We start from the raw sequence: 13,843 nt of genomic DNA, 5'->3' as shown, positions 1-13,843 counted from the left end.
CTGGGGAGGAGTGAGCAGGGGCGGGGCCAGACTGCAGCAGCCTTCACTGAGTCATCGACCCTCTGAGCCCCTGACTCTTCCTGTGCAAGGAGCTGCTACCTACGTAAGGGCTAGCAGGGTGGTACCAGGACTGACCTCCAGTGTGGCACCCAGCAAGGCTGGACAGACCACGGAAGCTCCATCTGGATAGGTGTCCCCCACTCCACAATGTCCTGTCCACCCTCCTCTCATCTCTCCTTGGTGTCCCCCACCCACCTCCCTGGCCTGTTTGTCCCTCTCCCTGACTGCCCTCCTCGGCCACCCTCATCACTGCTCCCACTGTCCAGCCTGAGGCCCAGCCAGGGCTGGTTGAGGAGCCGGCAGGCCAGGGCTATTGCACCCATGGAAGGGCCCGCCCCAGGCACCACTTCCCCTCTCCCGGAGGGGGCCTCAGCTCCCTGCAGCCTGGTGCCTGGCCCCAGGTGGGGCAGCCGGCACTCACCTCTCAGTGGCTGCTCGCAGCTCCGCCAGGTCTGTCCCCAGCACCACGGCCTGTCTCCACAGGAGAAGGAGGTCCCGGGGCTTCTCCAGGCCCCCTGGCCGGGTCTGAAAGCAAGAGGCCTCCTGTCCACTCCAGGCTGGGGCGCCTTTACCCTCCCTGAAGCCCATTCTTTTCCAGGTGCCATGTCCCTCTCCATGGGGGCTGGAAGTGGACCCAGCATCCCAAAGTCCCCATATCTCACAGGCAAAGGAGCCATGGGCTCCCCCAACCCCACCCTGGGGCCATACTCTGCCTCTCCCTAGGAGATGACCTGGGGATATGACCACATTCAGCCCTTCCAGGCCAGCCTGCATGCATGGAGGTGGAAGGGTGGGGTTTGTCGGTCCCTGAAGAGAGAAGGTGCTGACTCAGTCTCAGCTCCCCAGCTACTCTCAGGAACTGCTCAGGCTCAGAACACTCCAGAACCAGGCCCGGCCCCCTGCTGGGGCATGGAGCAGACAATTCGACGGCACGTGGCTCCTACCCTCCCACTTTGAGGGAAGAGGACGGGCCTCCTTTCTCCAGCACAGTCTTTCTCCTTACTCTGGAGGCTCCTGAAGATGTCCAGGTGTTGGTCTGGCACTTCAAAGGTGCCAGGGACACAGAAGCAAATCAGAAGCCTCAGGACTGGGGCCACGGTTCAGCAGGGAGGAGGGTGGGGAAGCCACTGACGTTAGAAGCTTCTAGCACTGGGGGTCTTGTGCAGGAGTGGCAGGGGAAGCCACTGACGTTAGAAGCTTCTAGCACTGGGGTTCAGCAGGGAGGAGGGTGGGGAAGCCACTGACGTTAGAAGCTTCTAGCACTGGGGTTCAGCAGGGAGGAGGGTGGGGAAGCCACTGACGTTAGAAGCTTCTAGCACTGGGGGTTCAGCAGGGAGGAGGGTGGGGAAGCCACTGACGTTAGAAGCTTCTAGCACTGGGGTTCAGCAGGGAGGAGGGTGGGGAAGCCACTGACGTTAGAAGCTTCTAGCACTGGGGTTCAGCAGGGAGGAGGGTGGGGAAGCCACTGACGTCAGAAGCCTCTAGCACTGGGGCCCAAGGTTCAGCAGTGAGGAGGGTGGGATGTCACTGCTGAGACAAGGCCAGTGATTAGGCTGCAACGGAGCCGAGTGGGAGGACTCTGTGTTGGGGGCAGGAATGGGGGAACTGTGTGTGTTCAGTGCTTCCAGCCTTGCAAGGAGCTAAGATGAAAGCCAGGAGTCTCAGAGTCTCCACACCACCTTCTAGGCCCTGCACTCGCCTTCTCCTGCTCGCCAACCTCTGGAACTCAGGGGGCTACTGTGTTCCTACCACCTCTCCCTGCCTGTGACAACCCCACCCCTGCTCCTCCAGGTTGCCTTCAGGTAGAGCACTCACATCCTGCCTGTTCTCCAGAACTCGCACAGAGGACTATGACCAGAAACCAGTGGAAACAATAGAACGAGACCTTGAAGAACTTCAGGTATTAGATCATCATCTCATCTTCATGAAGCTTGCCTGAACCCCTCACCTGATCCCACACCTGAGGTTCCCCCCAGCTGAGCCCATAACACCTGGCCATACACCCTCCAGAGAACACGTCCCTCTGTGCCCATTCCACCTGGCTATACACCCTCCAAAGAACACGTCCCTCTGTGCCCATTCCACCTGGCCATACACCCTCCAGAGGGCATGCCCCTCTGTGCCCATTACACTTGACCATGCACCCTCTAGAGGGCATGACTCTCTGAACCCACACCTGGCCATACACCCTCTGGAGGGGACACCCCTCTTTAGTTAGAAAATAAAAAATCACCAAAGGCACAAGGAAACAAAGGACCATGATCAGAAACCAGCAGAAACAACAGAACCAGACCTTAAAGAATTTCAGATATTAGATAGTCAGACACAGGCTACAAAAAGACTATTCTTAACATGCTCCAATAAATAAATAAGAGGCTTGAAAATGTAAGTTAAGAAGCCAGGCGAGGTGGCTCTTGCCTGTAATCCCAGCATTTTGGGAGGCTGAGGCGGGCGGATCACCTGAGGTCAGGAGTTTGAGACCAGCCTGGTCAACACAGTGAAACCCCATCTCTACTGAAAATACAAAAATTATCTAGGTGTGGTGGCACACACCTGTAATCCCAACTACTCTGGAGGCTGAGGCGGGAGAATCGTTTGAACCCGGGAGGTGGAGGTTGCAGTGAGCTGAGATCTTGCCACTGCACTCCAGCCTGGGTGACAGAGCAAGACTCTGTCTCAAAGAGGAAAAAAAGAAAATGTGAGTTAAGAGTAAGCTATTTAATATATAGGAAAGAATGAAACGGAACTCTTAGTGATGAAAAATACCATATTTGCAATTTAAGCTAAGTAGCCAAATTTAACAGAGATTAGACATCAGAAGAGAAAACTGATAGACAGAAATGGAAATTTGAAGAAATTATCTAGAATATAGTCCAGGGTAATAAAAGGAACAAAACCATGAACAGTGCCTGGGAGACAGCGTAAGAATGGCTAACACACGTCTAGCCAGAGCTCAGAGGAGGGGAGGTGGGTGGTGAGCATCGGCAATGTTTAAGAATATTGACTTTCCGGCCGGGCGCGGTGGCTCAAGCCTGTAATTCAGCACTTTAGAGGCCGACGGCGATCAATGCAGGTCAGGAGTTCAAGACCATCCTGGCTAACACGGTGAAACCCCGCCTCTACTAAAAAATACACAAAATCCGGGGCCGGCGCTGCAGGCAGGGCTTCGTAGTCCCAGCTACTCGGGAGGTTGAGGCAGGAGAATGGCTGAAACCCGGAGAAGCGGAGCTTGCAGCATTGATCCGCCACTGCACTCCAGCCTGGTGATACAGCGCAGACCGCTCAAAAAAAAAAAAAAAAAAAAAAAGAATATTGACTTTCCAAAAACAACAATACCTAGAGGCTCCACGAGCCCTAAAGCGGGATAAACAAATAAATCTACACACAGACACAACACAGGGACATGGCACAACCACCAAGTCAGAGCAGGGATCTTAAGAGCAGCCAGGTGAGAGGACACGTTACCTTGATAGGGAGCCAGTCAGAATCCAGGCAGCCTGGAAGCTGACTTCTCAACGGCAGCAGCGGAAGGAGAAGGAGAAAGCAGATCTTTAACGTGCCGAGAGAAAGCAACTGTCAACCAACCTTGAGTTTCCCTCAAGGACAAAGGGAAAATAAAGACCTGGGTGATCAAATGCCAAACTGAACTCAGGGACCCTCTCCTTCCGGCATTTGTTCTCACACAGTGGAATCAGCTCCTGTGTTCATCAGATGACCTGCCCCGCGGTCTGAGGACCAGGACGGGGACCAGGCAGTGGGGGGAACAGGAGATCTGCTCAAATGCCTCGAGCCAGCAGGCCTAGCGTAGGCGATGACTCCTTGCTGATAGCACGGTCCCGCTGGCGCTCTGCAGAGGCCGGCATTCCCTCTCAGGGGGTAAACCTCGGCTGGTGTGTCTGACATCTGCCTTTTAGGAGAAGCAGCTGTGGCGGGGCTCGGGGCTGGGACCCGGCCCCCGTGGGGGTGAGTGCGGCCCTTCCCGGACAGGCTTGTCTGAGGGACGTCTGTAGAGGCAGCCTGAGGCCAGAACTGCAGCTGCCCCTCCGGCTCCTGCCTCCACCTGGAACAGCACATCTTCCGGGGGGCCCCTCTTCCTGGGGAAATCCTTGCCCATGGTGCCCGTAGCGTGCAGGGGCTGGGCGTCCAGGCCCCCTTTGCTGGAGGGCTGTTGGGAACACCTTCAGGCCCTCAGGGACTGCCTGAATGGAGAGCCACGTTACCCAAGGCTACAGCAGCTTCAGGGGGTCCCATGACCATGGAGAGATCTGAGCAAGGCATGAACACCTGGATGTCTCCCTCCCACAGGGGCTGGTGCCTGCAACCCTGTGCCCTGACCCCCTGCATGCCTCGGGGTTTCAGAAGTTGGAGTGAGTAAGGCTGCAGGGGGACCTGGGGGGCCACGACCAGGCGCCACGAGCAGCGGGCCAGCCCCAGGCTCCTTCCAGGGTTCCCCCCTCCTGAAGTCTGGCCTGGAGTTCACCCTATGGAGAAAACCTGCCTCTCCAAACAGGGTGGTCCACACCAGAGCCGGGATGTGGCCCCAGTGCCCCATTCTCAGAGCCCTGCCCTCCTTCTCTGGGTGGGGGAGTGTGGGGGTGGACCAGGGAGTCCCTCACTCCACAGACTGCTGTGGTCAAGCCAGGTTGGGGACATGGTGTGGCAAGAAACTGTGGCCTTGTCCCCAAGAGGGATAGCTGCTGAGCCAGCACACCCTCACCAGGTCCCTGCCTGCTACCCAGGCATAGGCACCCAGACAGGCGGCTGCGGGGTGGGCAAGGGTTGGGGGAGCACCTGTCTCTGGGCCCAGCGCCTCAGCTCCAGCTCGCCCTGCAGGCGCTGCACGCTGCCCGTCGTCCCAGCCAGCTCCCGGGCCAGCGCGTCGTTGGCCTTCTTCATGTGCTCCAGCTGCTCCCGCAGGAGCGCGTTCACCTGGCAGAGGCCAGTGCTCCTGGATGGAGAACCCCCAGGGAGTGGCCGGGGTAGGCAGCCTCTCCTAAGAGGCGCTCAGAGTCCCCAAGTCAAGGGGCTTGAATGGAGCCCCAAACCCTCTGGCCCAACTGACCCTGGCTCAGGTGCACAGCCCCTGCTCTGCCCCTGCCTGCCATGGGCCCCACCAGCCCCTGCTCTGCCCCTGCCTGCCATGGGCCCCACCAGACCCTGCTCTGCCCCCACCTGCCATGGGCCCCACAAGGGACCCCTAGACTGAGTGCCAGCATCAAGGTGGCTCTCCCAGGTGCCAGCCCAGTGCCCTCCCGCCTTCCTGCGACATCTGCCCTCTGTCCTCCCCCAAGTCCTTGCCCCGAGCTCTCCTGGCTGCCTCTACAAACTTGGCCCGCCCCTCAATGCCTGAGACAAGGTGCCAGGGGATGGGAGGGAGGTGCCCTTCACGGGGCTGGGTGACCCAGAGAGGGAGTTGGACATGCCCGGGGTGGGGGACGGCCTCTGCTGCACCCTGGGGCCTTCCCCGCCATGAGTAGGTCCACACTTGCAGCAGTAGGGGTGCAAGTCTGCCAGGTGGGTGGACCTCAGGAGCCGGCACCCCCGCCAGGCTGCCGTGGTTCACTCACTGCTCCTCTCTGCCCACCAGACTAAGCCTCCTCTTGGGTTATTTTTCTTCCCCCTCAAAACCAGTTTTCAAAAGTTTCTCAGCCCTTTGATTCCTTTTCCAGATTCCTGGAGGATGAACCAAATGTGGCAATATTCTACAAACAACTTAACCTGCCCAGGTCTGGGAGACTGGTGGGCCTGGGTTAGTGTGGGGGCTGGGTTAGCGCGGGGGCTGGGTCAGCGCGGGGGCTGGGTTGGCGTGGGGGCCTGGGTTGGCGTGGGGGCTGGGTTGGCGTGGGGGCTGGGTTGGTGTGGGGGCTGGGTTGGTGTGGGGGCTGGGTTAGTGCGGGCAGGGTGGGGGCCGGGCAGAGGCGCCCTCAATAAGCCCAGGCATGACCTCGTCAGCACCATCTCAGGGTGTGAGAGTGGGTGATCCTCACCCGGGACTCAGGTGTGGCTCGTGACCTGGGTCTGTTGCCAGGGTCCTAATGTCAGCGCTCACTGACGGTGGGGGTGGGGGCTCTCTCCCTCTCTGCCTGTTATTCACCCCTCCCTGTTATTCACGAGCCAGGCTGACCCGTGGCAGGGAGGATGGCAGAGCGTGGAGAGGCTGCCATGTGGAAGGCTGGCACCAGCCCCGTCCCCCACGGTGAGCAGCCCTTGCCCCTGGGGTGTGGAGCCAGGGAGGGGTCTGGTAGCGATGGGTAGAGTCGTGATGCTGCTACTATAATAGGATTGCTGCTGAGCCGCTCTCGGGAGGCTGGGACGGCAGTGCCTGGTCGCATGAGAGGCCCGTGCTGAGCCCGGGAGGCTGAGCGCTTCACTGTTTCCACTCGGCCAGGACTCTCCCCACAGCAAGACAGAGCGCCCTGAGGCCCCCACACTGCCCAGCCACTCAAGTCCCCGCGCCCAGCTGCGCCTTCTCCAGCCCCTGCCCTGCTGTGGAGGCCTGGGCTGACTCCCAGGGAAACTGAACTCACAGCTGCTTTGGGAAGAGCTGTCGGTAGCCCCCAAGGTACAGAGGGGCCCACTGCTTCTCGGGGGGAAGGCTGTGCTTCTGGAGCCCTGACTGCCCCCCGCCTGGCCTCACCTCTCCTCAGCAACCTCCAGACGGCCAAGGGCCTCCTCCAGATCCACGCTGTGCTCCAGCTCCGACCTCCGCAGCTGAGCCTCAGTGGTCTCCAACCGGGCCTGCAGCTGGGGAACAGCAATAGCCCACCTGGTCTGGCTGCCCCTGAACCCGCCGGGCAGGGGCTGGGGCATCTTGGGCACAAAGCCGACCTTGGTGGGGAAGAATGGGCTCCCTGGGGCCCCACAGCAGGGGCTGGGGTTGGGTCGGTGAGGCGCAGGCCCTTTCACACAATGAACCTGACAGGCAGCCTCCTGCCCTGTGCCAAGTGCCCGTAGCTGGCAGAGGAGGGGAGGGGCAGGGGCACGCTGGGTTGCACTGATGTGCTGATTCCATCAGGTCTTGAGGATAGCGTGAGTATGGTGGCCTAGTGGGGGCACGGCTCTGGGGGCCACTGGAGCATGCCCACATTTCATTTACAGATGGGTAAACTGAGGCCCCACTGCCCCAGCTACCCGGGCAGCCCAGCTGTCAGGGCAGGGGCAGGGGTTTCAGGGCTTGCTTCAGGCACACAGGGGCCGGATGGAAGGTCACTGGGCTGTCTCTGGGGCTGCCCCCTGGAGAGTGAGTGAGTGACTGTGGTTCCCTCCACCTGGGCCTCCTGCCTGAGTCCTGCACCTCACCTACAGGGTGCAGGACCACACCCACCATGATGTGGGCCCACTGCCCAGGGCCACTCGGCTGTCACTGGGCCAAGACTGAACTTAGGCCCAGGAAATCAAGGGACAAGGATGGCCCAGGTAGAAGGGTGGAGGGGAAGGCAGCAGGCCTGGTGCCTCAGCTGTGGCTGTGCCAGGGCTGAACACATGGGAGAGCCGAGGGGCCCCTCCTCAGCCAGCAGCCGGAAGAGAAGGGGGCGTTGGAAGACCCTGGAGGAGCCGGGTGGGGTCTGGGGGTGCCACCCCAGGATGGAGATGCCACGGTCAGGCACTCTGGCCACCCAGACCCCGTTCCCCCTGTCTTGGGGGTAACTTGGAGTGAGACCCAGCCTCCTGGCACCCACACTTGGGGGTAACTTGGAGTGAGACCCAGCCTCCTGGCACCCACACTTGGGGGTAACTTGGAGTGAGGCCCAGCCTCCTGGCACCCACACTTTGCCTGCTGAGCCACTCGGGAGCTGGCGTGCACTGGGCTGCTGGCGCGTTCGGATCTGACTCATGCGGCTTACTAATCTGTCGGCAGCATTTCTGCGGCTTCTATTCCCAGCGGCCTGTTCCCAACATCTCCCCACCCTGTGCTAGGAAGATGTCTCCCCCAAGGCCTCCCCACAGCTGTAGGGGCTCCCAGGAAGAGCTGGCAGCTCACACACGCGCTGGGGCCCCCATCAGGTGGGGTGGACCCCAGGTCCTGCCCCCAGGGGCTCCCCTCCCAGGGGTGCCAGCAACAATGGAAACGTGTTTCCCGTGTGGGGGTCAGGGCGTGATAGAACTGGGTGGGGAGCAGAGAGCGGGCCCCTAGGAGAGCTGAGGGCATCCCTATGGGGCTGGTGCTGTCGCTGGTCCTGGGAAGGACCCTTCCAGAAGGCGAGGCCCACTGGGGACACCACTGGTCCCCGATACTGGTCACTGGTCATGTGTCTAAGAAGGGACCAGATCTGGTTCAGGGGTTCAGGTCTCAGCCCCAGTAATGGCGGTGTGTCCTGCGTGATCACTGGCTGGCTCTGAGCCTTGACTCCCTTATCTGGAAAGTGGGGTCATCTGACCTGCCATGCGGAACCGTGGGGGCTCTGAAGACGGCATGGGTCCGGCAGGGGCCCCGAGTCCCCCACAAGGTGGGCTGGACACCCCACTCCACGCACTGGCTCCTTACCAAGTCCTGCCTCAGAAGCCAGCATGCCTTGGAGAGCCGACATAGGAGAGAGGCTCTGGCCTAGCAGGTTTCTTGACCTTTCTGCCTCGGTTTCCCTGGCTACACAATGGGAGGCCCTCCCCAGCTCCACATTTTGTGACTAAATATGCCTCTCGCTCACCTCACACATCACCCTGGAAGGCACCGCAGCCACCAGGGGACCAAAGATACAGCCCTGTCTGGCCCCTTCCCTGTCTTCTGAGGTCCAAGCGGTCCCAGTCAGCCTCAGTTGTCAGGAAAGGGTCACGAGGCTAGGGTGGAGCCATTTCTCTGTGAGCTTCGTCTGGGGGTGGGATCGGTGCCCGCTGGCCTGCTGTCCTCTGCCGTGCAGGTGCCCGCTTTGTGCTGATGCTGGGCTGAGCACTGGGCTCTGTGGGTCAGGACTGGCCAGGCCACCGCACAGGGCTCCCGGGCAGGTACAGGGACAAGTCAGTGCCTAAGCTGGGTTGCGAGACCTAGGGGACATGCTAGGCATCAGGGAACGGCCTGGGCATGTGCTGCTTGGCCTCCCACCTCTCGCCTGTTATCCCACTGGTTGCCTCAGTTTCCTCATCTGTTGCCCAGGGTTTGAATGTCCAGTGGCTGACACTCTGTCTTTCCCAGTCTTAGAAATTACCAATAGTCCCAGGTTCTGACTGCAGGGCCGACAAAGTGACCCCTCACCAAGGGCCAGGCTGCCCCCTCCCGCCTGTCCTGAGTCTGCTGCACACACTCACCTGCTCACTGACCACACGGCACCTGTTGGCCAGCTCATCTCGCTCGGCGCCGGCCTGGGCCAGCAGGTCCCCCAGCCGGGTCAGCTCCTCCTGCAGGAGCTCGTTCTCCTCTTGCACGTGGGCCATGGTGGCTCTCGGCTCCTGTACCCCTGCTGCACGGTACCTGGTTCAGCCTGGGTGGCCAGACCAGGGCCCACCCGCACTCAGCCTTGTGCCCTCTCTCCACGGTGGGACCCTGGGCTGGCCACCGGTCTCCAGCTGCTGGACCTGCCCGCATCTCCTGGGAGGGGCCCCAGCTCTGAGCCAGGGACCCTGACGTAGGGAGGCCGACTTCACACTCTGAGCTCCGCTTCCTCTCATGTTAATTGGAATCCTACCACCTCAGAGTACCTGGAACCCCAGTGCAGACCCAGGCCCGGGCCGAGCCCTAAACCAATGGCAGCAGAGTATGTGGGCGGCCTGAACGCGGGGCACTCGCCCTGTCTGTGAAGCTGCGAGCCCTGCTGCTTCTAGGGGAAGGGACCTGGTCCCCGAGTAATAAGGTGCTTTTGTAAATACACACACAGCCAGTTCCCCGGGCCTGCAGGAGGCCGGACAGATCCTGGGAGAGAGGGATCCCTGGGACCCACGCGCGGAGTCCTGGGCACACACTGAACAGGCAGCCTGGAGCTGGTTCCTCAGCCGCCAGGTGGACAATTGGAGGCAGCACAGGGGCCTGGGGCGGGTGCAGGAAGGGCAGAGCTCGGGGGGTGGGCGTCTGTGCTCCCTGAGTGCCAGTGTCTAGCATTTCCACGCTGAGGAAGAAACCAACACCAATGAAGCAGAGACTCAGGTGGACACAAGGGTGCCACACAGAGGCAGCCCTGCTCAGGCCCTGCTCAGTGCCCTGTGGGTATTGATGTGATGCCCCTGAGGGTGGCCCTGTGGGGGGTGGGGCCAGCCCCGGGCCCAGGACTGTCCCCCATGCCGTCACCTTGGGGTGGCTCCTCACTCAGGCTGCTGGCCACGATCTCACGGATGTGGGCGGGCACGGGGGTGGGTGAGGCCCGCCGGCCTTCCCCACGCACGGTCAGTGCCCGGTCTTCCCTGCTGGCCGTGGGACTCAGTATGGTGTCCTCCAGTCTCTGAAAGACACCCCCAGGGATATCTGGAGATGGCAGCCCCCAGCAGCTGCCAGGCACCCCCCTACAATCCCACTGAATGGGAGCTACCGCAGGGCCACCCCAAGGCAGCGGAGTGCCCTGGAGAGGACAGGGTGAGGCTGGGCAGGTCACTCAGGTGCATGCCTTGGTTCTCCACCTGTGGAGTGGGGCTGCGCCTGTCCCCAGGTTCTGGAGAGGAGGACCACACCCAGCCGAGGTAGCAGGTACTGCACTTGGGGCTCTGCCCTGTCTGGGTGGGGGCTGGGCTGAGCGCTGGCTAAGCGGTCACGGGTCCCCTAGGGGATGCTGACAGGCAGGTGCCTTTGCCTCTGCTCCACAAGAAACCCACCATCCTCGCCCACCTGGAGCAGGTGGTCTCACCGCTTGTTTGCACGGTGGGGCCAGAGGAGGGGCCTAGATCTCACGCAGCAGTCACAGAGCCCAGCGTGTGTGTGTGGCGTGGGGTGGGGGCTGAGGACGGGTCAGAGGGCTGAGGCTGAACCCATCCTTCTCTGCTCAGCTGCCCGCTGCCCCTCCGCAGGCTCGGTCCATCGGGAGGGTGGGCAGGCCTGGGGCTGCATGCTTGAGGCTCTGAGGATGAGCAGAGCCCATGGAGCCCTCTCCTCCCACGGCCATGAATTCTGGGCAGAGTCAGGGACTCCCACCCTCCGGCTGCCCTCAGAGGGCTGCATGGGCCGGGGCAGTGAGGGTAGCGAGGACAGCGAGGACAGCCTTCCTTCCCAGGTGGGTCCTTCATGAAAGCCGACTGCCAGGGAAGAGACTCCAATAGGCCCAGAAGTGGGCAGGAAGGCCCAGGACCTGAGCTCACACTCGGGAGGTGTTTGCTGAGTGGCTGCCCTGCTGCCCCAGGAGCCCCTGGGTGTCCTGGGTATCCCAGCCTGGTTTTGAGGGTCTTGGGCCCTAATGGCATTTTGCTGGGCAAGGGCACAGCTTGGGGAGGGCCGAGGCACCAGGGCAGGGGACTCCTGCCAGGTGGAATAGATTACTGACTGTGGGCAGGACACACAGGGCCCTGTGAACACGGAAGTCGACTGTGCCAAATCAGCAGAAGCCCAGGCAGGATCCCGCAGGAATACACAAGGCCACAGTTGTCCCCTGGCCTGCTGCCTTAAGGATATCTAAATTTCAGGCAGTGAATTAACTACTAAAGGGTGACCGGATGCTTGCCAGGGGAAGCTGGGAGGGGATGTCCACTCCTAGGGGCTCTCCAGCACCACACTCCAGAGTCTGCCCAAGTCCTCCTTGCCTGGCTCCCACGTCAGCACGGAGGACCCCTCTCCCTGGGGTCCGCAGAGCTGCTCCCCCACCTTGTGCCTCCTGGATCTTCCTCCTGCCCAGGGTCCTTGTGGGTGACCACCTGGCCGCCTCCTGCCTCCCATCTTCTCTTGGCCCTCCCTGAGACCCTGCTTGCGTCCCCGGATTCTGACCTCAGGCCTAGGCTGGTGGCTGTGCCTTGCACCCCAACCCCGGCCCTCCTCCTGACCCCAGCCAGGCCTTCTGCACCTGGTGTGTGCTGTCCCGGCTGTCTCGGATGCTCCCTGGACACAGGCCTCATCCTCCATCTGCACCCCAAAGATCTCAGCCCCCCTCACCAGGGTTGGAGAGTCACCACAGACCCAGGCTCAGCATGGCGCCTGGAGAGGCCCTATTCTGACCCTGCTGCCCTGTGAAGGTCAGCCACTCAGCAAATGCCTCCCGGGTGAGCCCAGGTCTGGGGCCAGCCAGCCCTCCTCCGGACAGCTCCAGAGTCCGGAGATACACCAGAGTCTGCATCTCAGTCCCCTGGGAGGTCTTGGGAGGCGTCTTCACTGCCGGTTTCCCTGCCCTGCAGGTTCCCCTGCTGCCTCTTCTTCTGGAGGGAGTAACGGGCCCCCCTTGGGAGCAGCAGCCCAGTGGGGCAGGGGGAGGGACGTCCCTGCTCCTCTTCCTGGGCCCAGCTGGGACCCAGGTGCCAAGACCACCAACCAGGAGGAGAGCTGCCGGAAGGGCTCTGCTATTCTGTTCTAAACCCCTTATTTTGTACAGCGGAGAATGGAGGCCCAGCAGGGTGGCAAGAGGCACCCCAGGCTCCTTGATCAGAGACCGTTAGGCCACGCTCAACCCCCCAGGCCAGGAAGGGCTCTGCCGCGCCCTCCCTCCGCCTGCTCAGCAGCTCCCGCCCTGCACTCCCCCGGGCATCAGCGGCGCCACCCGCTAACGGGAAGGCAGCAGCGTGGCGTAAACTTGACTCATTCCTAACATTTACAGAGGGTCACTTATTAGCGGGACGTCCCGAGAGGCGCTGGGGCCTAATGGGTTCCATCTGTGGACGGGTGCCTGCAATGGGCCGTGGCCCAGCTGGAGCCGGAGGGGGGCGCGGGGGGCGCGGGGGGTGCAGGAGGCGTTCAGGGGGCCACGGGGGGTAGGGGACGCAGAAGGGGGCAAGGGGAACAGAGGGGGCCAGCAGGGGGTCGTGGGGGGACGCAGAGGGGGCGCAGGGGGCGTGACTTTGGAGTGTGAGGGCAGCGCCGCCCCCACAGAACCACCGGAGGAGAGAGGGGCTGAGGGAAGGAGCAAGCAGGAGAGGCAGGAATGGGAGGGGAGGAGAGGGGAGGGGAGGGAAGGGGAGGGGAGGGGAGGAGAGGGGAGAAGAGGGGAGGGGAGGGAAGGTGGGGGTCGGCGTGTCCGGAGGCCTGTGCTGCCAACCTAAGCGATTGGGACCCACCCGAAGCTGCCTCCTTCCCTGTGGCTCCAGGGTGGTCCTGAGGGTCTGCACCACTCACTCCCGAGGCCCCTTCCCAGGGCTCCGCGCTGCCACCTGCGCCAGCGGGTCCGGGCAGGGCATTCCCTCCGCGGCCTGTGGGTCCTTCTGGGCCTGCCCATTTCCTGCCCGGGGCCTCTGAGGGGTGGGCCCAGGCTGTGGCCCAGGTTGGGTTAGGGGCTTCTATTCTAGAAGGCCTTGTGGTGGGATCTATTCTAGAAGGCCTCACTGTGGGAGGGAACACCAGGGCTGGAGATCACTTTCCCTTAAGGTTCCAGACTCACAGTTGAGCCCGGTGTATCTTCCTCCTGCCCCCAGCACCCTCTTCAGCTCAACCTGCATTAAAGACCCCAGGGAGGTCACAGCCCCTGCGTGGAGCTACCCTAGGGGCAGCTGGCCTGCTCAACCCGATCCTGGCCCTGAAAGGGGTGGCCCAGCAGGGAGAGCCAGCGGGTCCTCACCACTGCACCACCTCATTTGGTTGTGTGGAGAGGGACAGCCGAACCTTGGGGGAAATGTGGGCTCCCCATATCTCTGCCTCCCCAGGGTCAGAGCAGGGCTCCCCTCTAAGAGAGCTGGACTGGGTTCCTTGCTATGCCACCAATAAACAGAGACCCTGGGTGTGTTACCCCCCACCTCA

At 61.9% G+C, this 13,843-nt stretch overlaps 1 protein-coding gene across 1 annotated transcript in view; it reads right to left on the bottom strand.

Moving 5' to 3' along the window:
- The window catches only part of CROCC2 (ciliary rootlet coiled-coil, rootletin family member 2), a 79,246-nt gene that overhangs the window by 57,470 nt on the left and 7,933 nt on the right, over positions 1-13,843 (bottom strand). Inside the window, 5 exon segments of the mRNA XM_021924251.2 lie at positions 482-585; positions 4,852-5,008; positions 6,698-6,804; positions 9,301-9,452; positions 10,274-10,424. Coding sequence (XP_021779943.2) covers positions 482-585; positions 4,852-5,008; positions 6,698-6,804; positions 9,301-9,452; positions 10,274-10,424 — 671 coding nt within the window.

Source organism: Papio anubis, chromosome 10 (assembly GCF_008728515.1).
Source record: "Papio anubis isolate 15944 chromosome 10, Panubis1.0, whole genome shotgun sequence".
NCBI lineage: Eukaryota > Metazoa > Chordata > Mammalia > Primates > Cercopithecidae > Papio > Papio anubis.
The sequence above is the reverse complement of the archived record's forward strand: the minus strand, read 5'-3'. Positions and strand labels throughout refer to the sequence as shown.